The sequence below is a fragment of the Epinephelus fuscoguttatus genome, linkage group LG5 (assembly GCF_011397635.1).
Source record: "Epinephelus fuscoguttatus linkage group LG5, E.fuscoguttatus.final_Chr_v1".
In the NCBI taxonomy this organism is placed as follows: domain Eukaryota; kingdom Metazoa; phylum Chordata; class Actinopteri; order Perciformes; family Serranidae; genus Epinephelus; species Epinephelus fuscoguttatus.
This window is the reverse complement of record NC_064756.1, coordinates 31,507,276-31,534,673: the sequence shown is the minus strand read 5'-3', so window position 1 is coordinate 31,534,673 and position 27,398 is coordinate 31,507,276. Positions and strand designations below refer to the sequence as shown.

The following is a 27,398-nucleotide window of genomic DNA, read 5'->3' as shown; positions in this document are numbered from 1 at the left end:
AGTGATGATTGAGAGAGATTACTTTTGTATGAGTCTAAACATTGCTTTTTAGGAAAATCCTGCAAAGTATATCTTTAAAGGAGTGTTGTGCTAAATAGCAGAATAAGGTTTCCAATGTAGTTAAATCAGTGGTATCCAGTCTGTTTGGCTTGTGACCTCTTAAAAGGAAATAATGTCTGCTTGTGCCCCCTCATCACAGATTATGGTTTTGGTGTGGACAGAGTTGAGCAGTTCAACCCACAAAAGTAATTTGTCTGTCTTTGTTTCTAACATTTGAAGGATTTTTAAGGTCTGGGAAAAGTGAAAATATCAAGTATTTCATAAGAGAAAAGAAAAACTGAAGAAAAATAAACAAAAGATTTTTTTTTTATCCTTTCAATCCTCTTGTGATCCTTCAGATTCATCTAAATCCCCTGAGGTTGTCACAACTCCCAAGTTTGGAACCAATTAGTTAAATGCTACTTGTCAAGCTGCAGTGAAAATCATTAATATGATTAAAAATGTATGTTGTCTATATTATCATCTTGCTCCCACTGAATCATTAGCAATGGTAAGGAAATTAGCACAAAGAACTTTTTACTTATCATTTAGTTCCAGTGTATTACAGTATAGTCATCCAGTTTTCTACAAGGCTTGTCAGGAGAGAGCAGCAACAATACTGTATTCTTCCCATCATAGCGTTCAGTCCTCCACACATCAGTGCACACCTCTATAGGAAATAGAGTTTACACTGTAACCTACCTGTCTCGGAGGAGTACACACGAAAGCTCTTGTCCCAGAAGCCACACACCAGTATGTAGCGGTTGTCAGCTGTCACCACGAAACAGTGCGTGGTGATTTGGATGCTCTGGTCCACTAGGTCTGTGATCTGACGCTTGTTGCTACCAGTATTGTTGGCTGTGAGGAGGAAAAAAAGGACAAACATGTCATTGCCTGAGGTGTTAAAGTTATTAATTAAGACCCTTACAGCTGAAACAGATATAAAGCCAGTGATCCTGTTTTTTGATGCTGTATTTTCTATTCAAAACCAGGTAGTTTACTCACCAACCAGAGAATCCATCTCAATAGGCAGGTGATGGGCCTGCTCAAGAGAGTAGCCTGGTGCTCCTCGGAGACCTGGATTCAGGCAGGGATACATGAGGAAATTAATCACTGAGGCTATTTCTCACCTCTGCACATATACATTCTTACACACACACACACACACACACACACACACACACACACACACACACACACACACACACACCTCTATCATGTCCATCAGAAAGATTTCCATCTGTCTTACTGGGCTTTTTTTTTAGAAGTGTCAAACAGAATGGAGACATTTTATCCATGCAATCTGTATCTGGAGCTAGTTTTGAAACAGCAACATGCCTGAAAATATGGAGACCCTATTATCATCATTATTCTGAAAAGCCAAACCACATTTCCCTCCTCTCCGACAGGATGGCAAGGGTGCTGCAGCTGTGTTCATTAGTGTGGGAGCAGCCAGAGCAGCCACACAGTGCGGACTCTTTGGTCCTAAGCTCAGTGTGTCTCTACGGTGACAGATGGGGACGTGTGAGGAGAATGTGGTGCAGTTGCGGCCTAATTTCCTAGTAACCATTGCTTTGGCCCTCTGACCCTGAGGTGAGGCTGATTCTCAGGGAGGGGCTCTGTGGGTAATGTTGTTCACACATGTCTGAGAAGGAACATGTGGAAACACTCATGGTCAGCTTACCTAGGAGGTGCTAGCCTCTCACATAGCCAGCTGGCTACAGCTCTATTATGAGTGGTGGGCAGGTTTGTGTGTGACGGTGATGAAGTGATTTTACAGGGCCACTGCTGTGGTAGGTATCACATGTGGTGTGGCACATTCTTTTTTTTTTACGAGGGCATGTGCATGTTGGAACACATCATCTGCCGTGTGTGTGTTGAGCTCTATTCACCAACAGTGTTGTGCCATCGGTTGACGGCAAATACGCGGCTGCAGGTGACGGTGACCACAGCAGGTATGGTAAGATGGGGCAGGGTGTTGGCGGCCACATGTGTTACCGGTGAATTGGATGGAAACTTCAACACCATGATGACATCCTGCTGCATCTGATCCTTGAACATGAGAGGACTCTGTGGAAGGAAACACTGTTGAGTAGAAGAGAGAAAAGACGGAGTGTAAAGGATGGAGGGATGTGATGGTAAGAGGGGAGGGGGAGTACAAGGAAAGAGGAGCAAGGACAGGAAGGGGACAGAGTGGGAAGGCAGGGTATGGAGAAGATGAAAAGAAGAGGGATGTAAAGATGGGAGAAAAAGAATGGAAAGAGGTAGTTAGTGTGGAGGTTGGAGGAAAAACTAGGTTCAGACACAGAGGAGAGCTTCATGCACTGCCCCCTTCGGACAGTGCAGTCAGACAAGGGACTGGTCAGACAAGGGTAAGACATGGAAAACTGGGATGGAGTAGGCTGTATACATGAGATGGTGCATATATGATACACATGCATCAGAGAGACTGAATTTAGTCCACAAAGAAGAAGCATTAAAAGAGACTGCATGAGTTTTTGAAGATGTGCTTATTTCACCACTGTAAAATTCAGCTCAACCTCTACAACCCTGAGTTAAACTACATGTGTAGCAGGAGTAAAAGTGATGCAGGAGATAGTGATCTTGACAATACTCTGACTTTTGAACCAGTTTCAGCTCTCATCTCGTCCCTAATTTTAGAACTTTTTGACAGAAGTGGATGAAAACATTCACATCTGTTACAAAAGTAGAAAATTGAACTAAAAGGTCTCAAAGGGATCTGCCTTACAAAGTTTCTTGAAGGGAGAGAGAAACAGAGAGAGCCATGTGGGGATAATGAGGGCTAGGCCGGCTATTACATGGATTAGGCAGGGAAGAGCAGCTTACAACAAAAAGAAGGGAGCTACTAGGCCAGTAGGGAGCACTCTTCCCTTTACACCACACTGCTAGTAGGCAGTACAGCTATAAACAGTGCAGACAAAATTTGTTGTTATATTGCAGGTCTATGACCTACATGAGGTAAGCCTTCTGAAATATTTATCTTTCGTTATAAAAGGGTGGATTGAAGGAAATATATAGAAGTAAGGGACATCTATCTCAATCTTGTGCCGACCTCCAAACACAGGCACGCAAACCCACACCATCCAGGCTTGCACAGGTCCACATTTCCTCTCTCACACACACCACCACCAGAGGTGCAGGGATTTTTCCCAGCATGCTCGTTGCTCTCACCAGGTGCATGGCGGAGCTGCGTGGAGGATGTGGCTCAATAAGCAACTGAGATGGCGTCTGTCCAAAGCTCTGGATCTGTGCCTCTGTGGCCTGCGGGAGAGAGAGAGGGGAGAAGGAGAGAGAGAGAGCGGCTGTCACAATCAATATGCATCAAAGTGATGGGTCAATGCGTTACTTGACAATGCAAGCAAATCCTAACTCAGCCGTGCCTCTGAGGAAAGGGGGAGGTAAAGGGAAAGGGGAGCACTCCCAATCCGCCTGGGTGCTCCCCCTTCCCCCCTCAGCCTGCAGAGTCATCCAAGTGTTAGTATGGAAGAGACAAGCCTTTTCCTATTAACATGCTTCAGTTAACCATTCCCATTTCCAGGCGCAGGGGCCCCCACTGCATAAACGTTAACCTGGAGTGACATCCAGCTAGGACTGCAGCAGGCCGGCCTGCTTTTAGATGTTATTGTGCTTGAAACAAAAGGGAAAAGCATGTCCATGCACACACATACGTACGAAACAGAGGCACAAAATCACACAAGCAGACCAAGGCAATTTGGCAGAGGGTACCTTGATGAAAGATGATTTATGGGGCATATACTGTGAGTCTGGATGCTTGTGACTAAGACGGAAAAAAAACTAAAAACAGCACAAGTCGCACTCTAAGTACAGGAGAAAAAGAAACAACACACTGGAGGAATCAAGCCTTTACTATTATTAGAAAATAAATTCCATTTAAATAGACAAAAGATTTCTCCTTTGCCTTCAGTGAGTGAGAAAAAAAAAACAAGCAGTAAGAGCTGCTGAGCTTGACTGAAAGTGGGGCACTCCACGGTGGGAGTGATTGATGTGACTGGAGCCACTTCCACCATCAGAGGGGAGCTTGTAGACGTCCGTCAATGCCACTGTGCACAATGGAACATACATCGCTCAGCCTTTCGCCCGCCCTTCTGACTGCCTGGGTGACTAGCCCTCATTTTCCTCCGCCTGTACACACTACTCACAATCAAAAGGACCTATTGGGTAGTACATGCCACAGAGGGAGATGTGGCAAGGGAAGTTTGGAGGTGATACTGAATCAGGACAGGCCACCTGCAAGCCAAACAGTCGCCCCTAACACCCTCCCCACCACAAGCCACCCTCCAACCCCCCCAGTCACTTCCTATCTTCCACAGCACCAAAAAAGGCGCTGTCCACACGGTTAAACGCTGTCGCACAGCAGTGAAAGTTTCATGTGAGTTGGTGAGCACATTTGGCAACCATTAAGTGCTAGTCAGTGTTTCCTTACAATGCAGTCCATCATGTAATAAGCAACTGACATTATGGCTATTTAAGGTTAGGTTTGGGGTGAGGGTCACAATGTCTGTTCAAATAAAGAAATTTGATACAAAGATCAGAAAAGGCTGAGGAGGCCATGTGGACAACGTCACCATATTTCTTGTGATGATTCTGTTACAAGGGAAACTGGGCTGCTGAATGTCCTGTTTTGGAAGTCTTAGACAACCTTGACGCCCGACAATTGTTTCCAGAGTGCGGGGGGGGGGGGGTTAGTGTATATGTGTTTGTGTTTTTGTGTGCTGGGGGGAGGGGGGGTCTGACTTGTTGAAGGTTAACTCAAGAACATGTTCTTCCACTAAATGATCAAAACATGTCAATATCTCTCAGGTGCCTCAACACTAATCCTCTCTGAGGTGTGTCAGAAACTTATCTCTATCTCAGTCTGAGATGGAGAGCACTTAACAGGCAGTTCATTAGTTTAAGTCACTTCAGGCTCTGCTTTTTGGCTGATAAGTGACACTTATTGCCAAAGCCATCTGGATGATCTCCCCTCCCAGCAACAACCGCCTTGCTTGGGTGAGCACCAAACATCCATCATAACACACTGTGTCTGCATGTCTGTCTGTATGACTTTGTTCGCATCTGATTTTGGCATGAGCAAAAAAGGCTTCAGAGGTGAGTGGCTGCAGCTCTGTCTCTCTCTCTATCTGCTGCCTGGTTCCCAAAATGGTGACAGAGAGACTCCAAGGAGGATGATCCCCCAACAGCATCCTCCAGTGCACTCATGCAATGCAGCAACACAACAGCTCTGTCAGACAGAATGCAAACACGGCCTTGCAGTGACCCGCTAAGCAGCGTGGGATCATGCTGAGTCACGACACCTGAGATCATCAGTGGCAACTACAAATATGAAGCCACTACACCTTTCACCTTTTGACAGACTCGGTAGATTACAGAAGCAAATTGCTTTCATTAAGTACTTCTGGCTTTTAAGTAGTTTAATCCGATTATAAAAACAGATCAAAGCTGCACAGAAACCACAAGACCCATGCAAATACATATAAACAAACTATTAATGTAACTGTTGTGTGAGTATGTTACATTCTCATGTGATGACACCATTGTACATCCTTTACATGCCAATGAAAATTTGTTTAAGATAAGCTGGATTTACTTAAATCCTTAAGTACGAACAAAGAATTAGCCTGAGGGTGTTTCTAGAGTGGCAGCTTAGGAGCTGACATGTGCACTACTGTACGTGGGAGCAGAAATGTCTAAAACAATGTGTCCACCATTACGGGATTATCTCTAATGCAGTTACCATCAATGACAATGCACAATGAATTCTATTCTATGTAATAAATATGAAGGGAGTTTCTTATCATTAAGGTCAAGCATTTAAACATGTGTGTCCCATCACTATGAAAATATCAAGGTGAAATCAATTTAAATATAGCTCAGCTGCTTCAAACCCTTCATTGGGTAGCCACAGCACACTTTGTTGTCTTTGTCGCTTCAGAGGGGGTGGGAGGGGCAGTGGCAGCTGAGGAGAAATGGAGTCCCACTGATGAATAATTTGTCTGTTTACTTCTGAGTGACACAGCGGGGTCTGAATCAAGGGGTTGCTGTCATGTTTTTCCATAAGAGAAGGCTGTCAGGAGGCGCGTCACATAGAAGGACTGCTGTTCCGGCAGTGTGCCCAGTAGAGCTGTCACCGTGCCCTCACCAGGCCCGGCGGCATGTCAGAGAGTGTCATCATTTCCATCTGACACACGGGCGGAAATTATCTCTCATGACCTCTAATTTATTGACATTTCAAATGCCTTAATTGTTATGACTAATGCCAGATCTGCAGTTTCACCTGTCAGGCCTAGAATGAATCAGTACCCCGGAGTCAATCGTCACATTTCAGCAGGTCTTAGCAAGACATTTGTTGGGCACTTTTCCATGCTCCACCTCACTGACTCAGCCAGGCAGCTTGCAGACCTGACCTGTGTTCAATAGGAGTGGTAAAGAAAAATGCAGATGATATTATGAAAAATACAGCAGGAAATCACCTGCAAAATATCACAATGTTACTATAAGTTGTGCAGGAAACTTGTTTTTAATGTAACCTCCTAAATTAAAACAGCAGAGCATCTAAATACGGTAAAAATTTTGTAATCTGATCAGCCTATGGAAATACTGTAATTGGGGAATTATAACACTGGACTATTAATGTGAACTTTTTTATTTTCTAGACTATTTTTTTCAGGATTACAGGGGGCTGTTGAAAAATTACAATTATATGTTTTGGAATTGCCAGTAAATCATCTTTGCAACTTGTATATGCAAGGAAAGCAAAAGTATTTTATACTTTAATGTCAGTTTGTAATTGTATGGCTTTCAGAACCAAACTAAGGTGGCGTCCACAGAAGGACGAGGGTTTTTATGTAGCAACGACATTGTGCAGAAACATATTTCACCTCACGTCTTGTGGGGAAAAGTTTTTTGATGGTCTTAGGAAAATATCATTTTGAAGCCCAAACATACATACTTTGACAAGAATTTAAATTTTGGATTTCAGTACATCAGGAACAACACTGTAAAGCCGCAGAATGATATAAAAACATTTTTAAAAAAATGGAGTCGCCCTTTAATAGCATTTACAGGATAAAGCTGGGGTTTATATTTGGGGTTTCAGTATACAAGGTTATACTTTTTGTTACAGGGACAGGAAGAATCCATCTGGGATAAGAAACATGATTGAAGGTATGAAGGCTTGTCTTAATTAGTGCTCATTATATCAGCATTACATCAGTTGCAATTAGCTGAGCCAATTTCTCTCTCCAGCACAAATACATTCACATGTCACAATAGCGACTGCATCAACTGGGCACAATTAGAGAGTCTGAGTAGCAGGCTTCCTAATGTGCAACTAACTAACAGTACTGTCATCTCTCAGGGTAACAGTAGGCAGGGAGTAAGACAGCTAAAAACCCTGATGCAAAATAAAAAAGGCATCGCCTAGGTCTTTCTCAAAATGATGAAAACCAAACCTTTCACAATATGGTTTGGTAATTAGATCGGCCAAATCTTCTGCAGGTGATTTGCATAGTGGTCACTTGATAAATAAAGGCGCCCCTGGAAGTGACAGTATATAAATGACTTGTTTTGCAGACAGCAGATGGTGGATATCACAGGGAGAGACAAGCTCAAACTGGAAAGTACCACAATGTATGCCAGCTGCTGCAGTCTCTGCTCCCCTTTCCCCTCTATGCAATTAAGCTATTCACGAGTAGTACAGCTAAGCTAATAGATATTCAATTAATTCATTAAGAACAAGAGGATTCACTCCCTCAACTATTGACTGAGTGACCTCTGTTGATTGATCAAAGAGCTTGGTGAGATTTATTGATCTGATTAAGAGAAGGATACAGAATATTCAGCACCAGGAAGAAAAGAGCACAGACTCACGCTGTTAAGAGGATCTATGAATAATATGGACAGATATTAAACGATTACTGTTTATCTGAGAGAGAGAGAGAGGAAATTAATAACTCAGGTCATCACAAAATGACGCTAATCTCAAAGCAAACTCGATGAGTCAGCTGCCCTGCCAAATTCTCTCACGGGTTGCATCTGCATGACACAATAATTGATTGACAGATGCGTGATATGAATGCTCCCGGAGCTCCGACACATGCCAGGACAAATAGAGACAGGAAGTTGTGCCTATGGTGAATAAGAGAGGGGGGGGGGGGGGGTGGCGGCTTTGTCTCCATGGTAATGTGTGTGTGCGCCTTACCTCTCTGAGCGAAGGGTCAGTGATACTGTCCAGCTTGACGGAGCCCTCGTAAGTCAGGTAGTGAAAGACGTTGAGGGCGCGCACCGCCTCGGGGCCTCGCTGCTTGTAGCCGAAAATAAGGTCAATCCACTGATGCAGCTGACATGACACAAACTCGCTTTCCAGGGCCTGTGAGAGGAGTACAGGGCAATTAGAGGCGAAAGGCATACCAGCAGCACACAGCACATGGGCCAAAAGACAACACAAATTGTACAACACACAACAATGAACACAACAAAACACAGCCTACTTCACTGTACACAGATGACCTACTGGGGCATCACATCAAATCAAACATTACAAAACTTACTAAGAGTGCTGTAAAGGAAAATAACTTGCATTCAGTTAACTAAAAGATAAGTATTTAACCTGTTTTTCTGCACATAAATATTATAGAAGACAGAAAAAAGAAAAAGAAGCTGCATCCCCTCTTTTTAATATAATCACCGAACTCAACAAGCCTCCCCTATCACATTCTCCATCCACTTAAAACGCAGACCAACTATCTTTGCATGGAGACAAAGAATTGGTTCAATACTAACAGGGATCCAATTTACTGTAAAACCATCCGCAGGAGCAACATTGATAAATTACTTGTGAGAGTGAGAATGGAGACTTGATTTCTTGTGGGAGTTTTACTGAGAGATTTGGGAGAAGATTTTAGGCAGATAATTATTATAAATATACCTATGGAAGCCATGCAGTGGGGGTTTGATGTATTGTTCCACAATATAATTCCCATGCATGCTGGTGTAAGGCTTTGCTAGAGGAATTTACACTCCTCCCCTCGCGTCAGGAATAACAGCCATTACCAACAAAGCCTGCTCGAGCACACAGAGGCAGAGTTTGCCACAGGGCATATCACTTCAATTGAAAGTGGCACATGCAAAGATGGGAAGTGGGAGGAAGAGAGAGGGAGGGAGGGAGAAAGAGAAGGAGGGAAGGAGAAAAGAGGAAGAGTGAGACAGAGGGGGAGGCAGGGAGAGAGATTCACTGACAGAAATGAAATAATAGAGGAAGCAAGAGTGTGGGCTAGCTGGGGAACAGAACAAAAGAAAGACAAAAAAAAATGGAGGCAGAGGACTATGATTTTCTGGGCGTGTGAATACACTGGCCTGCGAATGTAACAGTGCAAGGCAAAATCACACGTGTATCCTTCAACAGTGAGAAAATATTCACTGTAATCCTTTTTTTCAGTCATCCTCTCTCCTTGTTTTGGAGATGCAGACATGCCCGTAACATCTCCCAGCCTCTCCTCCTGCCTCTTCCCTCCACCCCCAGCTCTGCCGGTATACAAGCCTGATAGAGCTCGACCAGGCAGCGTGGGTAAAGCATGGGGAAAGGTCACCTCTATAAGACCAGCCCAGCTCTGTCACTCCAGCTGAAAAGGTCAAGTGTGTTCCCAGAGCCTCTGGTCCAAAAACACTGTGGCCCCCAACCTTAGGATACATAACATGCATGAAACCTTATGTCTTCCTACCAATATTATAAAAGTTTTTATGGTTTTAAGGAGGAACTTCTCTAAAATAAAATGTGGAGGCATAGAGGATTTTTTTTTCAACACTATACTGACATTGTAAATTTACTGAGCTCTGTTGTTGGAGATATCACTTTCATGCAGCAGGATTTAGGTTTGTATTTGCATGTAAAACTGAAAATCATGTTGTCTTTTCTTCATATGTTGATATTTTAAAATCATCTCTCTTTCATGTGAAAGACTGAGTCCCTCTCCTAGAAATTAGGTGTACATACAACTAACTGTAACAGCAAATATGTGCCAAGAGAAACATAATGCCAAGCAAATTACAATTTCTATTAACATACTGAGGAAACATTGCTAATTAACGCATCTGCCAAATCACAAAAATGTTGATAATGAACGTATCAGCAAAATGTTCACTGACAGCGTATTTTATTTGATTTCCGCCAAAACAGGCAATCTTGTAATACAGTATCCAATTGTAGTGACTACAGCATTATTTTTTTATGACCTGTTTTATTTACATTTCACCAAAACCATGAACTTTCCCTAACCTTAACCAATGTGCTTTTGTTACCTAAACCTAAGACAGGAGTGTGGACATGAAGCTGAGGTTCTGGTGTCAAGGTCCTGCTCTTTGTACATCTGCCATTCTCCCCAGCCACCTCTTTGCAAAGCCTGCACAACGCATGAATGTAGTGTTTGGTTACCTGAAAGGGTAGGAAAGATTGTATTTCACATGTTTTTTTTTTGTAAGGGCCTTCATGAATTTTATATTACAACTCAAAACATAAATGCAGACAAAATACAAACCGTATTTTTATTCTATACTTTGCATTTTGTGTATAGTAATCACAGAGTAGCCAGAGGTGAAAACACTTGCATGTTTTTTATGGCATACTGATAATTGTGGTCATTTCTGGGCATTGAAGATACTATTTTCCAAATAATTAGCATTTGCACAAATTTTAGGTCACTATCATGCAGCTCTTTTTAGCTTCAACAGTCTGACTTTATCTTTAATATTTGATATCAAATCACAATCCATCCGCACATGTGTAAGCACATGCAATGGCCACTCATGTAGTTTTTGGATAAAAATTGAATTGAGCTGTTGAGTTTCCATAGTAAGTGATTCCAGATTAAAGGGAGAACAAAGTTTATCTGACAGCAAGAGACGGGTTGGATCTCCATTTCTTTCTCTGTGCTGTCACTGAAACCTGCTGGTAGCTGTGGACCACATGTTGATAGACTGTCTGTATTAAACATGCACACACAGACGTTCACACACACGCACACTGAAAGGGCCCTGCACGCTGCCAAAGTGATGAGGCCCGGCATTACAGAAGGTAACACTATAGGGCAAACTTGCCCTCAGTCTTGTCCTTCAGTGACATCACAGGGGTCAGGGGTACAGTGTTAGTATTGAGCGGTGCACTTTATTAGATGCTTCATGAATACGACAAGGAGCCACAGATGCATGGGAAGGTTAGACAGAGGAGTTGGAAATGGATTTCTTTGCTGTTGTGAGACAGAGGCAGAAGAGCTGAATGTATGGTACTACAGTATATACATGTCGTGGTACAAAATAGACCATAGTATGTAACATGACATGACACAGTGTGCCATATACTAGTGAGAATGAGGATGGTTCCTACTGAATAGTATAGGAGGATACATTAGTAGACTGAAATTAATTTTTACTTTAAACGGGGCAGTAATCATACGGTAACTATCTCGGTAAAAAATAGAAATACAGTAAGATAGTTTTAATTTATATCAGTGTCATTACTGCAATCTTAACTGAGAAGAAATAAAATCAGGAAAAGAACAGTGTTTTGTTGGCTGAGAAAACACACACAAAAAGGACAAAAATTAGGTGGGATTTTTGGTCGTTCATGTTTAAATACTGATTGCTAATATACCAATATATTATCTTGATAATAAAGGAAGTAATAACATATACTGGTACCATTTTAGCTAAAGTAACCATTTTGAATTTGACACGTCTAAACCTTACCATCCTGTTGATCCTAACAAGGTCTTCAGGCTTCTTGGCCCAGGCTGGCAAGTCCACATCACAAACCATGGTCCTGTCCTCTCTCATTCCCAGATGGTAATCGTTGCTGTTAACAAACATCTCTGGGAGGTAGTAGAACTCAGGAATCAGCTCCTATGTTTCAAAGGAAGGGAGATGTTCATGTTTTACAGCTCACTGACAAGACCACAATGTCTAACACCATAGCTTTCACCATATAATCTCCTAACAAAGTGCAAAAATAACGTGAGGACAGAGCCACGAATAACAGAGAAAAAGGCTCTGTATCCCACTGAGATGAAGTGAGAATTCAAGGGGAAAGGTAACACAAACAAACTTAACAGCAGGCCATGAGAAGGCGGTGAGAGGTGCTAGTCCAGTTATTCCAGGCAGAGGTGTTAGGTGTGTTAAATGAAACTGGAACTGAGTTGGGTTTTTCTCCCTGGTCTCTGGGCTCTTGTGATGGGGTCAGGACCTCGCAGTGGAGGCGAAGTCAGCATGGGGAAGGAGCCCCTACATAAAGCCTGGTGTGATTCCATACATTGAAGAAGAGAGCAAATATTTACCCATGTTTAGAGACAAAACTATTCCTAAAGGACTTTCTCACATGTTGAATGACGTCAGTGGTATTTGAATGTTTTGAACCCTTTACTTGAATGCTTCACCCACAAAATGACCATTTATATATCAAATACCCATGTTATCTGGAAATTGTGAAGAGAATGTTTTCCTCACATGCCTCTACAGTGAATGAAAACTCCATAGACAGAAAAAGTTTTCGATGAATAAGAGAAGGGGTAGACATTTAACAACACCAAAACTATATCAAAACATCTGTTCAAAAACTCTTACTGGGTTACTGTAAAACAACAAGGCAGACTCCGTGGTAGAGGACCTCCATATATGGATATAACTGGCTCAGTATAAAGTAACAAAAACACAATCATTCCTATTTTTAGGCGATTAGAATTATTATTAGAGTTATGAATATTTTATTCCATTTCTGCCAATACATGCCCCGCAACCCTAAACACTGGACCTTTAAGTAGAAAGGTTTTTGCAAAAATGCATGTGTTTGGGAAGTACTGAGCATACCACTGGATAAATGCGCCTTTGATAATACTGAAGCAGTTGTGTGAGAGTTTGTAAATGGTTGTTTTGATAGCGTTTTGCTGTGGTTAAACGTGAGGAAAAATAAGATCTCCTCCATGAAATTACTGTAACACAGGGGGAGTAATTGATATACAAATGGTCATTATGTGGGTGATGTATCCCTTTAAGTGCCCATCATTTCTTACCTATATATATCATGAACATCAACTTGCTGAGACTTGCTTAACATAGGCAATCCATTAATGCCTTTATTGTTTTGCTAGTTACACACAAAAAATATTTGATAACTCTTATAATATACATGTTGGCTTATCATTTGTCTTCTGGGTTTGTTTTTCCAAAGACAAAGTATTCGCAAAGCTCTTTGGCAGCTAAATCTGAAATTTAGATGTCATACCATCATTGAAAGCAAGAACAGCATTTGCCTGCCAACTGCATTACCATGCAACCAAAACTTAAGTTTGACAAAAAAAAAAAGAAAAAGAAAAAGAGGGGCGATGATTTTTAATGATGACTTACTGTATCTCAAAAAATTTTTAAATACAAATTTAACTTTCACAGCACTTTGAGATTAAATGGGGACTTCCTGAATGTCAATCACTTGATCCAAAACCTATGAAATGCTTTAGACAGGTAATGGCCTCCAAATGCAAATAAGCCATTTTCAACATATATTACTGTATGTGTACTTTTTGTGATTTTGCAGTCCCCACTCTGACCCTTTATCCTCCAAATCATACAGCTGAGAAAGGATGAGTGAGTAAGCCTCTGCACAATGAGGCATATGCACACGAGGAATGTAGATCCTCTGCTCTGCCCTCATTAGAAAACATACTCACAAGACAAGTTAAATGCTGTTGTCTGTCTCAGTCTGAGATTCTAAATCAGGGTGCAGGACAGTATTTTACCTCCTGGTATAACACTTGTTTTATGAATGCAGTGTTTGTCAGATTCAGTGATACTATGGAGTTTATATTGCCTATGGGATACATAACATGCAGCGCTTTTAGGCCCCCGTAAATCACCGGGTTTTGATAGAGCGAGTTAGCATGACATGGTACAGGCCAATAACACTGCTGGTCTGCTGTTGGTCACATTTCACCCTCCGCACACGACAGGGAAGGGAGTAAAGTAGCCATTCCTCTCTGTTTTCCTCTGTCTCTCACATACACACACATACACACAACCGTACTTTCCCTCCACTTTTTCGTTTGTAAACTTCCTGCCGTAACTCACCGCCAAGCCGTTAAAACTGCCAGCTCTGTTTTCAAGCCACCCTCCCATGGCAGCCATTAATTCTGCAACAGCATCGTAATGGGCTAACAAGTCAATCACACATGCCTCCATTGCTTTACACTGTGTCACCTTAATGACATGTTCGTCAAAATCTGTCACCAGTGGAGTGCTGCTGGATTCCTTCAGACAGCATGGTGGCAGTTTCTGTGTGTGTATGAGTATGAGTATGTGTGTGTGTGCCCACTACTTCCAAGAAAAGTCAGCTTCTCTCTGCCCATAGTAGCTGTACCAGCTTAACATAAGTGTGTGTGCACATAGAAATAAATGAGAGGTATGGATGCACAATAATGATGGGGTGGTCGAGGAGGTGAGGGCTTGGTCATCGCAGGATTGTTTCCATTTGACTTGCTCTTTTGGGAGGTCATCCCCATCAGGGGCTCAGCCTCCCTGGGTCTTGTCGTCATTACTGCTGGAGGGGGCCGGGGTTAATGAAGGAGAGACCCTGGTAAAAACAAGCTGCCTTTTAATCAGCGGCCTGATGGCCCACTCGGTGTACTGGGCTGAAGCTGACCTTAACCCCAGACTCTCCGCTCAGTCTCAGTCACTACATTGTGGCTCTGGGTGGCATTTGTGTGTCTGTCTATATGTCAGGGTACCTTCGAGCTTGCACACATGAAAACCTATGCTATCTTTTTATTTTGTTTTATTTCATAATGAACAGGATTATTTTGACATACAATGCTCAAGATTACAAATATAAAAATAAATTAAAAACTAGGTTGGATGGTATGCAAGGAAAAATATGAAACAGAAATGGAGGCTATTATAAAAGGGATCACAGCACATGTTAACAATCAAATCAGTCATTAGAGTGGCATTGCTTCAGAGTTTACCCCTATTGCACCATCAGTAAACCAAACAAGCTCTTGCGTAATATTTTCCTGCTTCTAATACATTATGAAATACTGTCAGTAATTCACCATTGTCCTCCACAGTACAATGCCTCTCCTAATAGATCAGTAGCCATCCTATGTGTGTAAAAACAAATGCATGCAGACATACAAGTAGTTGGAAGTAGGCTGTATTTGTTAACAGGGTGGCGTTTGACTATTCAGCTGTTCGCTGGCTCGCAGCTTTCTGCCTCTGCCTCACATAGTTGGCTGCTCTCCCCCAGATCCTGGCGAGTAAAAGCCCTGTCCGTACATAAAAGACTACATTTTAAATAGCTTTTGTCATTAATGCTTTATTAATTGCCTGGGGCAACACTACCCAATGCAGGGTGTGCTAGAAATATATGACACTTTGAGGTCAGTGCGTATTCCTGCTGCGTGTTATGCAGTGGGCAAAATGGAGGCGAATCAGCAGGGTTCAGCGTTTTCGGTGACTGCTCTGTGGATTTGCAGAGGGAGGGCTTTGTCTTTCTCTCAGACACAGCCTTTGTTCAAACTCATGAGTGCTTGCATGCACAAATACAAGATCAGTCTACCTCTGAGATAGTTTGTTTTCTGCATGAGATAAATCGAATGTGCATTTCTAAGTGCTTAGGGTATTCCTGTTCACTATGGGTCTTTGTGATTCGCTGTTTGGATGAGGCATTTATAATTAATGGTATATATTTTGTGGTAGTGTTGAAGCACACTGGCTGAGGAGGGGAGAATAATGAGTAAGCGACAGTATGGCTATACTGCAAATTACACATACTATATAGTAGTTTTGCTGGTGGATATGTTGTGCAATCTGTAGTGATATTTCCCATCATTGTCCTCAGAATTACCCACAGGCCCATAACACCAGCTTAAAAAAGATGTCCAAAAAGGAAACATATAGATAATGATCACAGATTTACTTTTTTTTGACCTTTGTATCCACACAAATGTAAACTAGGGATCGTACTTTCTGTTTTGTTGTGATTCTCACCTTTACATCGGAGGTGTCCCTCTGACAGTTTCTCCAAGAGCGGGCAATGGCTGAAAAGGTGCGGTCAGGGTGGTCGAATTTGTTGTTATTGGCACTAAGAAGGAACGTGGTGAAGGGCTCCTACAGAGAAAGCAAATTTGACACCACAAAGATCAAAGATCTCCACTCAGATCCAAAGTCATCATCATCATTTCCTCTTGATTTGCATTTTAACTGAAATCTATCATAATCAAAATAATGAAAATCTCTGCACTGTTCAGAATTTACTGGTTTATCATGCATCTTATTAAAATACATGTGAACAGTCTGAATTATTTGCATTTTTTACTTGCTGTTCTTTTCTGCAGCAGACTAGGGGATCTCTGTAGAGATCAGTCATTCATTGTATCCAAGCCTGGGGGAAAATTAATTAGTGTTCTTCCTGGGTACAGTAAGCCATAATGATAATTGGCCTAAATTTGGTTTTCTCAGCCTGAGATGGCGACCATTGCCGGTTGGAGCGGATGGATCACTCACCAGAGGAAGAAAGGGATTGTGGGAACAAACCCACAGAGGCCAATCTAACTGCTGTCAAGGGAGCTCCCTCAGTTCATCAGCCCCTTTCTACTAATGATGGGGGAGGAGGAGAAATACAGTAAAAACTCCCTATAAAGCTCTTTCAAATTAATAAGCTGACTTCAAAATCAAATGTACACCAACTCAAAGAATCTGTGCAGGTTATAAGGGCCTGTTTTCTGGGAAGCAGATTGGGAGAGTGTGTGTGTGTGTGTGTGTGTGTGTGTGTGTGTGTGTGTGCGCCTCCTCCCTCTCTTCCAGAGTAAATGAGGACAGTGCTCAGTAACCTTGATGGACATGTCTCCAGCGCTCACTAGGTTGCCTGAAACACATAAACCTGTCACAGCAGCCTCTGTAAATCATTACCCAGCCACTCTTTATTTAGTTCACATATGCCGGTTTACTGGCCTGTGAAATGTGTTTTCTGAGCGCCATTGGTCTAACTCAGGCCCAATCAAATTGAGATGTCGAGCTGTTTCCTGCGCAGAAGCCGACAGACCTCAAAGTAACAGCATCATCAAGTCTGACAAGTGACAATCACCTAATGCAGACTCAAAAATGAAAAGCTGTCTGAGTATGTGGGTTTGACTTCATTCCTATTCAGATGCTTGACTAATTCCCAGATTTTGAACACAGCACAATAATGACTGTAAAGGTGGTTGAAGGAGTGATTTTACTCACTATTCTGACAAGCCAGTGCAGAGTGGAGGCAGCTGTGGAGTAGTGGGAGTTGTAATGACATGGTGACGTCTGGTCATCTTCCCAAGTCTCATAGCGTTCAGCGTAGAATGCTGCACGCTTTGGATTCAGAGCACCAACAGGCTGGAAAGTAAATAAAAAAATAAGAGGTTCAGTTCTTGCAATGAAGTAATATGCTACTTTTTCGCCCATGTGAATCAAACAAAGGTTTTCTCCTCAAAGCAATCCAGATGAAATCCAAGTTTCCTATTGTAAGCATTTATAAGTCAAAGTTTGCCCTTGCGAAGGCTAATTTCAACTTGATATGAACTAATGGCTGTACCATTTTGATATTTTAACTGACTTTGCAAGCTTGACAAAATACACTTTGGTACTTGTTTTCGACATTGTATATAAACTAACTGTGTTTGATGATTTTTATTGTAAATTGTATTCCCACTTCCTTTGTTGATGCTTCCTGTCTTAAGAGTTTCTGACATTCACCTTTTGGCTATTCAATAAATTAACAACATTCTGACCGATAAGGAAAATAAACTTCCAAATAATACATGCAGTTTGGGGGCTTTACACTAAAACAATTCATAAAATAAAAGCTAAAAATTTAAAGCAAACACTTTTTAAATATCAAAGAGAAAGCAGACCAAATTCAGTAAATCAATTAAAATTAAGCAAATTTATGTTTCTATGTTTATCCGTCTGTATTGATACCTATCAAACCCGATAAAACAAACCATAGCAACTACAGTACATTGTCAAAGTGACCACCCACCTGTCATATTGACATAAAACTGAGTAATCAGCTTCTTTGTATTCTTGATGGTCACATTTGCAAAACCCTTCTCACTTTAAACTCTTCCAATACCAACACTTAGTCAGTGGCACTCAGAGTCTGATAAGGATGCACAAAAGCACCCTTTGGTGTCTGTAAGAGATGCACCAGCCCCCGTCATTAATTGCTCTGAGCAACTGACATACTATAAAGAGCAAGAGAGTTTGTGCAGGGCGGAAGGGAGGGATGGTTGATGGGTCAAACAAACACAGGACTTTCACCAAGTAGACCACTATTCATGTTCGGTATGAAACCAAAAGTCACTTTCTGTTACATTAGTCACAAACATTGCTATTTTAACCCAAACCATGGTGTTTTTTCTACTCCTGACCTTGTACTTTAATTACCTAAACCTAAAAAAAGTTATTTTGAGAAGAGACCATATGCATGTATTAAGTGCAAACTGTACATTTCCTGTAAAATGGAAGTTCATTTTGAAAAGACACTACGCATGTAATGAGCGGAATCTGACCCACCGTCCCAGAGTGTCCAAAACTGACAATAGAGGGGTACTTAGAGTGTCATAGTTTGACATATAGGGCTACTGAAGTGTCAGTATTTGACGAGTTGGTAGTTGGTGTGTTGTAGGAAAATCTCTATAGGGAGACATTCAAGCCTTTAAGTACCTGCTGGCTCAATAACATGACTACAAGCACAGTCAACAATAGATAAAAGTTGAACATAGGTAAAATTAAAAAAAAATATTAACAGTGATAACATACTAACAAACTATTTGAAGTAGTTAAAGCAAGGCTAAAAGTTCTATCCACTGCTATTGCTGTCTTTAAGCCTGTCTGGGTTTGGTTCCTAACTGAAAAGCCTTCAGTGTGTATTTGGTTCAGTGTGAAGCATAAAGTCTGTAGATCTGAGTACTATAACAGGCACATGTCTTGGCAGCGTATTAACAATATAGTGAAAGACAAGTCCATGATTTACGGACAAGTTCTAAGATTTTAAAGATCTATATTATGAGTGACTATATGTCAGGGTGAGTATTTCACAATAGGAGTGATGTGAGCTTTTTTCTTTGCTCTTACTGTCTTAAATGCCTTCTCATCACAACCACACTGATTTAACTTACATTACTGTGTCATCGGGTCAGTAAAAACTGCACTTTATATGTAGCTACTCCAATATATGGCTTGTTGAAATAGTGGAAGCAGAGGCTGTCCTTTTCAGTACACTTAAAACAGCAAGCCAGTTAGGCTTCTATTCTAAAAATTGCAATTGCCACTCATAACATAGATAAGGTTAGGACTACAATACATTTGAAGGAGTTTGGCTCATGGTCACATCGCCAAAATGATCACTGTGGGTTACTAGACATAAATATTTTTGCACTCAAAGCCTCATAAAAGAGGGATCTACCTTTGGGAGTCCATTTTTCACTGCACTATCTTCTGCACGAATCATCCAGTCTTTATTTTGAGTCTCAAAATGGGAAATCTTATAGCTAATAGCAGGTTTCATGACCAGTCTTTCATCTAAATCAAATTTTAATGACCATGCAGTTATATGACAGTCATGAAAGGATTATTGGACATCCTCACTCCACTCCATATACATGCAAAATATATTAGAATGCAAAAAAGCATCCGTAGAAAATTCATGTTTTTGTGTAGCCCACGGTAAGTTAAGGGTTGTTTTTTTCTTGTACTACGCTTTGTAGGCATCATGTTAACAATGTTAAGATACTATGCTTTGTAGACATCATCTTTTGGCTGCATAATTGCAATTCGTATAAAGACTGTATGCAGAAGCAACATGTCAACCTGATCGAGTTTTTGCCTGGTGACACATTGGTATGGTACTGGCAATACTCTCATCATGTAGTGGGTGGTGTGATGCTCCAAACATATGGCTGCAGCGAAATTTATTTAAACCATACCAAGCAATGAAGCTAAAGTACTTGTGCTATGATTTACAGGTAAAAATCTTTTGTTGGGTGCAAAGTGTAAATAACATGCTTTGCTATTGCTTGAGTTAGGACAGCACAAGGACTAAGAAAGCATAATTAAGCATGATTAACAAAGAAAGACTTGCCGAGTCTTAGCAGTTCCCCATTAGGTTACATGTGGTGAGGCCATCAGAGAGGCTGGGGGAGAGTTCAGGGCAGTTAAGGAGCTTTACTCTGGGATTTGTCCGTCAGACCCCATTATTCTCCTTAACCCTAAAAAGTTCCTGTTGCGCTGTCTTCTGTCTGAAATTTACAGGGGTATGGTGGCAGGGGTGAGCAGGATGGCGCGCTGAGGATGGAGGGAGGAGATATGAGCGTCTCCTGCTAAATGTTGTGGGTAATCCATGTGGATTAACCCTGGCTGACCTGATTTACACCCAACGCACCCACCAAGCCAAACACTTTACTCAGCTCTGTTACTCCCATCTGTGTTCAGAGTCCTTCTGTGCTACTGGGCATTACTGATGGGAGTCACCATGACCTATACAATATACTGCACACTAATAATGCAAAACCACAACCTATGGTCTTACATCACCAATCAGTAGATCAATTTTTTTCCGCAAATCCTTCAACAAACAGTCGGGGAAATAAGTATGCAATGCCTCAAAATTCTCTCACAGTGTTCAGATGGGATTTTGACCCATTCCTCCAAGCAAACAGTCCTTAAATCTTGAGGATTTGGGGGGTCCCTTGCGAATCTTGAGACAGAAATCTCACTTTCAAAACTTGAAAAATTATTGTCATCAGTTCCCAAATGCTTACTGAGTGTTGTTACAAGAAAGGGTGATGTAACACAGTAGTAAACATGCCTCTGTCCTAACTTTTTTGGAATATGCTGCAGGCATCAAATTTAGAATGAGTGTAGATTCACAACAAGCAACAAAGTTTGTAAGTTTGTGTGTCTTTTCGCTGTATTCATTGTTCATTTGTTTTATTTACATTTTACATAGCGTTCCAACTGTTCGAATCGGTGTACACACACACACACACACACACACACACACACACACACACACACACACGTGTATACACATATATACACACACATATATAGACACACACACACAGATATATATATATATATACATATATGCTGCCGTTTATTGCAAAGACACATTTTCTACCTTCACGTTTTCCTATTGTAAATATAAGAAGTAGAGGAAAATCCATTTTCCACATACCAGCCTTTCATAATCATAAAAAGTCTGTTATTCGTTGTTCTGCATTTGAAGAACTGCTGCCTAATTATTGTTAGGTCATAAAAAAGAAAAAATAACATCACTGCTATATTTATTTGACATCTATCCAATTATTTAATAGTTAGGCCAAACCTTGGATAGCATGGTTAATTATTTAACCGCAGCCTCAGTAATACTTTCAATATTGTACTGACACCATCACTGGGTTTTTGCCCCTTGGCGGCTGTTTCATTTTCATGTGTTCTTAAGGCAACAAAATTACTCCCATTAAACATACGTTTAGTGGTGAATAAATTGCTTTCTCTGCCTTTTCAATCACCCTGTCCAATATAAAAGCCTCGGAGGCATATTGGCAGTCAATATTAATATAGTCAGTACCACTGAGTCAGTTACAGAGGGGAAAGGGAGACTGGTAATGTAATCAATGGCAGCTTTTCCACCTAAAAGCTGCAGCTCAGAGGTCAGAAGAAATAAAATAAAAGCCCTCAACTCAAAATTCACTTATTCTAGCATTATTAAAATTGCACTTTTATTCTTTTGGCTAGGTGCAACCTCAGTGCGACAGAAAGACTCTCTTGGTCATTTGGAAGATTATGGTCATATCCATGTGTGGCATAGTGCACATGCCTGAAGCTCTAAGTCAAAATTAAATGGGGCCAATTTTTTTTTCTTTCTGGTTCTTCCTTAGAATTTAATGGCAGTCCACATCAGTGTTAGCGCAATTGAATAGACTGAAAGAGAAGTTTATTGAGATCTGCATAGATTTATGGGGTGATAATGGCCTTGCATGTGACGTCTTGGCCCAGCTGGATTGGGGTGCAAGCCACAAGACGTCTTGCACTCTGTAAAACCGCCGCTAGTGTTACTAATGCAGGTTGGAGCTGTATGAGAATACCAGGTAATACATGTGACAGAAGGAAAAGAATAAGGGAAAGACAGCTGCAGGAAATAGTATTGCATTAAAAAGAGGAATAAACAATTCACATAATGAGTATTAGAACCAAAGCTTAAGAAATGCATTTAATTTACAGTGTTATCAAATGTTTCACTTGCCCATTTAATATGATGGTACCAGAAGAAGCTGGAAAACAAATTCAGTCATGGCATTATGGGCAAGAGCATGTAATATAAAACTTTTTTTTGGTTCTTAAAGGAATATCACAGGCTAAAATTACATTTTTAGTGTTAAAATTTGGTACATGCAAAAAGTATATCTAGAATCAATGTTGTTGCCACCAAACTCTAAACCTTTTCCTGAGAACAAACTGACCACAAACATGTCTTAAATGAAGACTGAGTAACAGGGGAAGATATGTTTACTGACAAGTTTCTTCCTGTCAATTTTTCTATTGGGTGCTACATAAATGAGGCAAAAATGTTCTCACAGTGTTCCCATGTCGTTCAGCTGTGTAAGCATAAATATAATAAGACATTTTCTATGTGACTTGTAGTGTGGTGTTAGAAGTAAGGATGCTTTTATTTTGTTTTCTTGAAAACTTGCATTGTTGGTGAGCTAGAATAATTATACTGACTGCATGGCAAATCGCTTCACCCACATCAGTGAAGAAGTTATTCTTTTTCACAAGTTGCCATCATCTAAAAAGGGAATTTGCACATGGCAGATTGTTGAACACTGCTCAAATTGGGACTGCTATACAGCAAATACACATCAAACTCAATGAAATGTCAAAGACAACAAAATATAGGTAACATTATTTTATGACTAGGACATACTGCTGCTACAAGGAGATGTTGCCAAATGGAATTTCATTGTACCCCCTTGCAATGACAATAAAGCTTCTTAATCTTAATCTTAATCGTAAAGTAAAGCTAACAACTGGCCAACTGGCTATTTGTCAGGTAATTAATACAGTTGCACCGATGCAAAGGCTAGAACAAATTCAATGTATATTCATAGACGAAAGGTGCATGTGTAGTCATATACTCCCATAAACTCTGGGTCACAAATTAAGGAAAAAAACATGTACAAATGAAAGTAGATGGAAAACTAAAGCTGTTCTGGTGTCTTGTGATCATCCGTTTGTAGAGTTGAGGTTGTAAACCAAAGTGTTGATTGTGAGATTATTGTGTCCTGCTAAAAGCAACATGGGACATTCAAGATGACTTTAATTCTCTGTCTTAACAAATCCTGAGCAACATCTGGTTGTATTGTCTCTGTGTGAATTCAACACCTTTGTGTCCCAGTTTTTTTTTTTTTTTTTTTGATAAGATTTTGCAATCTTATAACTGCACAATGGTTGTGATTGCCTATCCAATAAAATAGGTGATTATTATGAACCATACAGTGTACAAAAATGATGGACGTAGCCACCGTAATGTGCCTCATTGGTTAATGGACTCCTGTTTGAAAACATGAGTTTAGCATTTTGGCTGTCACCATCTTGGATTTCTGGAGCCAGAAGTGACCCTTATATGGTGAGAGGTTAGAGCTGTGGAAGAGCAGGGGGTGAACATGACTTATGTGACGCCTCCCCGGCAGCCTGTAACTCACATTTCTGCTCATAAGGTGTGCATTTTAACATGGGGGTCTATAGGGATTGACTTGCTTTTGGAGGCAGCCACAAGTGGCCATGAGGGGAACTGCAGTTTTTGGCAATTGGCATTAGCTTAATTTTTCTGCCTCAGAGGTTGCTGCTTGTTATTAACACACAGTCTCAGTTCAATAATTCTATGTAAAGCTACCATCTTGTATATTATCTGAGATGAATATTTGTCTTAACTGTCACTGTCCTCAGCATAAAATGTGTCAAATGTGTATCAAGTGACTGGTTGACACCAAAACAGACTAAACACACTGATTAAAAACCGAGAAACCATGTGAAATTGTAATGAATTGACCATAGCTAGCCTTGAAAGAGACACTATTTCCACAGCATGTTTGCCAAGTCAATACATTTTCAATTTCAAGACTGTGAATGCTTGGTACAATGTAGCTCCCACACCAAACAGTCAAATTCTGGTCAAATAACACCAAAAAACATGAATGTATATTGCTTCTGATATGCTTTTGGAAAGGAAAATGTATCATTGATTAGCTAGTCAATGGGAAATGAAACCCATGTTTGATAAGATAGCATAAGCACTTCAGTAGCCATTTATTCCTGTAATAGTCACATAATAATTATTAATCCCAAATCAGGCTTTGCTTACCTCTATTCTACAAAGAATAATCACCTCTTCTCTTTTCTCTGCATTGCGTATCATACTGATCACAAATATAAGACAATCAAAACAACTGGTTCAGACAGTTCCACACTTGCTCCTATCGGAGTTCATTTCTTGTATAACACCTGACCCAGTGAAATACATCAACACAACTAAACAAAGCATGATCAAACTTAGATTTGGCTTCAGATTCAATCAGGATCATTTCTGGTGTTGCATTCCAAAGATGCAGGAAATGAACACAGCAGACAGCGTGCAGAGAGTACCTCCATTTGTTTGGTTATATCTAAGCTACCTCCCAAAGAGACGCATATTGCATTTTATATTTCAAAAGTAATTACATTACAGTATGTTGCCATGGTGCTCTGTCAGGAGAAGTCACGGTCATTTTTGCTTGCCTCGTCAGAGGCAGGGCTGCATGCAGCTCCAGTCTAATGCAATCAAGTTCCTCAAACTCAAGATAAAGCAGATGTGCTCCCAAACAGCCTGACTGGAGAGGAAGCGAGGGTGAAAAAGGCTCCATTATGGAAAGAAAAGTGTGGAGGGGGTCTTTATAGCAGCCAAGCGTTGCCTTCAAAACTCAAAGTGTCTGAGAGATGCTCAACTTTGTGCCACAGAGGAAGCTTTGAGAAGGAAACAGAATAAAATACGTTTCTCTGTTTCAACAGCTCTTTATGCTAACAAGGGTAAATCAACATTATCAGCACTATTTCTGTAATTTTAAGTAAGGTGAAAATGTATGTGAACACTTTAAATTACATGGGTTGAGGAATGCTCTTGTGTTACTTGTCTCTTTAAATTATATTTTACAAAGAATACATTTAACACTTTTTAGTCAGTGAATGAAGCAGGGCTGTGTTAAACCACATCTGGTTCTTTCACATTCTTATGCAATTGTCTGAATTTCCATCACATCACTTAACAGCTATCGGGAAGATTGGCTTCCCTCTATCTATCATCCACTTGTCACTCCATCAAGGAATAATCATTACAATCTAATGAAACACTTCACTGCATGAATGTGTCTGACAACCAAATATGCAGAACTCTGGCCTGGAGGCAAAGCAATGCAGTGTTCAATAGCACTGTTCACAGCTGAATGAGTGCCCAAACCAGCAGGTAATTGTAGGTGTGTGCAGTAGGTTTGGGAGGATGTTATTTGGCAGATCAGCACAGAGCTCCGGCAGTTTGAACAATGCTGTCCATCATGCTGCATTCACCTGTAACTGACAAACAGGTCTCAGGTATGTATCTGATCTGTGGGAAAGAAAGCCTCCCAAATTGTGCAATGCCAGTGTGGGATAATTTGAGAATCATTTAGGAGTATTAATGGTGCTTTAGTTTAGCGTCTATAATTTAGCTGCAATTACAATTTAGCTGAGAGTAATGATATGACAATTTATCTTCATGATGCTGCAGCTCACTGAGCTCTGGAGTGACAGATGATATTGCATAAGGTAATATGATATTATTCAACTGCAGGGGGAAAAAACACAGACACAAATTAAAACAGAAAATGAATAAAAAAGCTTAATGTGAGGTGGTAACCACTACAGCTGTGTATCAAAACAATATAATTTTACCATAAATCAAAAACTGTCAACTGAACTGAAAACTGGCATTGAATGTTTTGAAAGTTTTTTTCATTTTCTGTAGTCTTTAGTCTACAGTACCTCAGAACGGTAGCCCAGAAAGGACAAATTAATAACTCGCTCTCAACAGAGCAATTCACGTTCTTGCATCAGCCACCATAGTTCTCCTAAACGCCTGCCACTAAATCCTACACACTGAACCTTTAGGCAGATTTCTTCTATGTCTGATTGAGTTTAACGAGATAAAATATTTGAAAAGTTCTTCTAAAAGTGACTTCTTTTGTTGAATGAAGCAAGGACTCTGGAAAAAAATCATGTTTAGATTCCTCAAGAATTGGTATCACATTGGTACAAAATCATGTGTACTGTATCAAAACATTTCAAACAATACCCAGCCTGAGTTACCACACACAGCCTCTGTGGTACACAACACCCACTGGACTTACATCTCAGAGAGACACACACAGCCCTAATATACAATGAACAAGTCTCTAGAGACTTTGCTGCTACCTCTGATCCATAATTGAACAAAAGGGCAGACCAGGCAGAGAGAAGAAGTGTGGGGGCCTCTGTCCCTCCCTACTACAGTAGCTGTGAACTTTTGGAGGTAAGAGCCCCGGGGTTCCAAGGACAACTGTCAGGAGACACGGGCTGTGAACTCATGCTAATGAAGGCAGCTCAGCCCTGTAAACAGCATGGGAGGATGTCACTGGAATACATTACAATACATAACTGTCTCCCCAGGGCAGGAGGTTTGCACATGGCTCAGCCGTGATCACCCCCTCAACACACACACACACACATCCTGTGGTTCTCTCAGGCCACCTGGATGCCGCACAGTCCGGAGCCGCCAAAAGCAAACAAGTGCTGAGATGATGGTGGCAAGACATACAACTGAGCTGTTTGTCCAAAACGTTCTGGGTTTACTGAAATGTGGAAAAAGTGCTCTACAGCAGTTGGTGCTCATTTTTCAAATTCACAACACACTTTCAAACTTGTTCACGATTCTTTGAGTATTTCATGGCAACTTCCTTTTTTTTCATTTTTAAGTTCTCCTCCTCTCCCACTACAAAACACAGAACACGTAGGCCTTAAAAAGCTGAAAATTGATACAAACTGTTGAGAACTGAGATGGCAAAGTGAGGCTCTTAGAATGTCGGCGCGTTGAGGGAAACAAGGGGGAATGAGGGAGCGATAAAGTGAGCGAGTGAGAGAGCTCAGACAGGAATGTGACTGTTTTCAGGTCAGTGGAGCTGCAGTTCGAATGTGCAAGA

At 40.9% G+C, this 27,398-nt stretch overlaps 2 protein-coding genes across 5 annotated transcripts in view; one reads left to right on the top strand and one right to left on the bottom strand.

Moving 5' to 3' along the window:
* nbeab (neurobeachin b) overlaps positions 1 to 27,398 on the bottom strand; it is a 235,287-nt gene that overhangs the window by 9,528 nt on the left and 198,361 nt on the right. For 3 of the 4 annotated variants that reach the window (XM_049575634.1, XM_049575637.1, XM_049575638.1), the window contains exons 44-51: positions 17,341 to 17,481; positions 16,105 to 16,224; positions 11,821 to 11,973; positions 8,282 to 8,449; positions 3,232 to 3,321; positions 1,932 to 2,124; positions 1,045 to 1,116; positions 742 to 897 (exon numbers count right to left, since the gene is read on the bottom strand). In XM_049575634.1, coding sequence (XP_049431591.1) covers positions 742 to 897; positions 1,045 to 1,116; positions 1,932 to 2,124; positions 3,232 to 3,321; positions 8,282 to 8,449; positions 11,821 to 11,973; positions 16,105 to 16,224; positions 17,341 to 17,481 — 1,093 coding nt within the window. The remainder of the gene's footprint in view (positions 1 to 741; positions 898 to 1,044; positions 1,117 to 1,931; positions 2,125 to 3,231; positions 3,322 to 8,281; positions 8,450 to 11,820; positions 11,974 to 16,104; positions 16,225 to 17,340; positions 17,482 to 27,398) is intronic. The other variant, XM_049575636.1, reaches the window with a different exon arrangement.
* LOC125888343 (serine/threonine-protein kinase DCLK1-like) overlaps positions 1 to 27,398 on the top strand; it is a 120,567-nt gene that overhangs the window by 31,581 nt on the left and 61,588 nt on the right. The window lies entirely within an intron of this gene.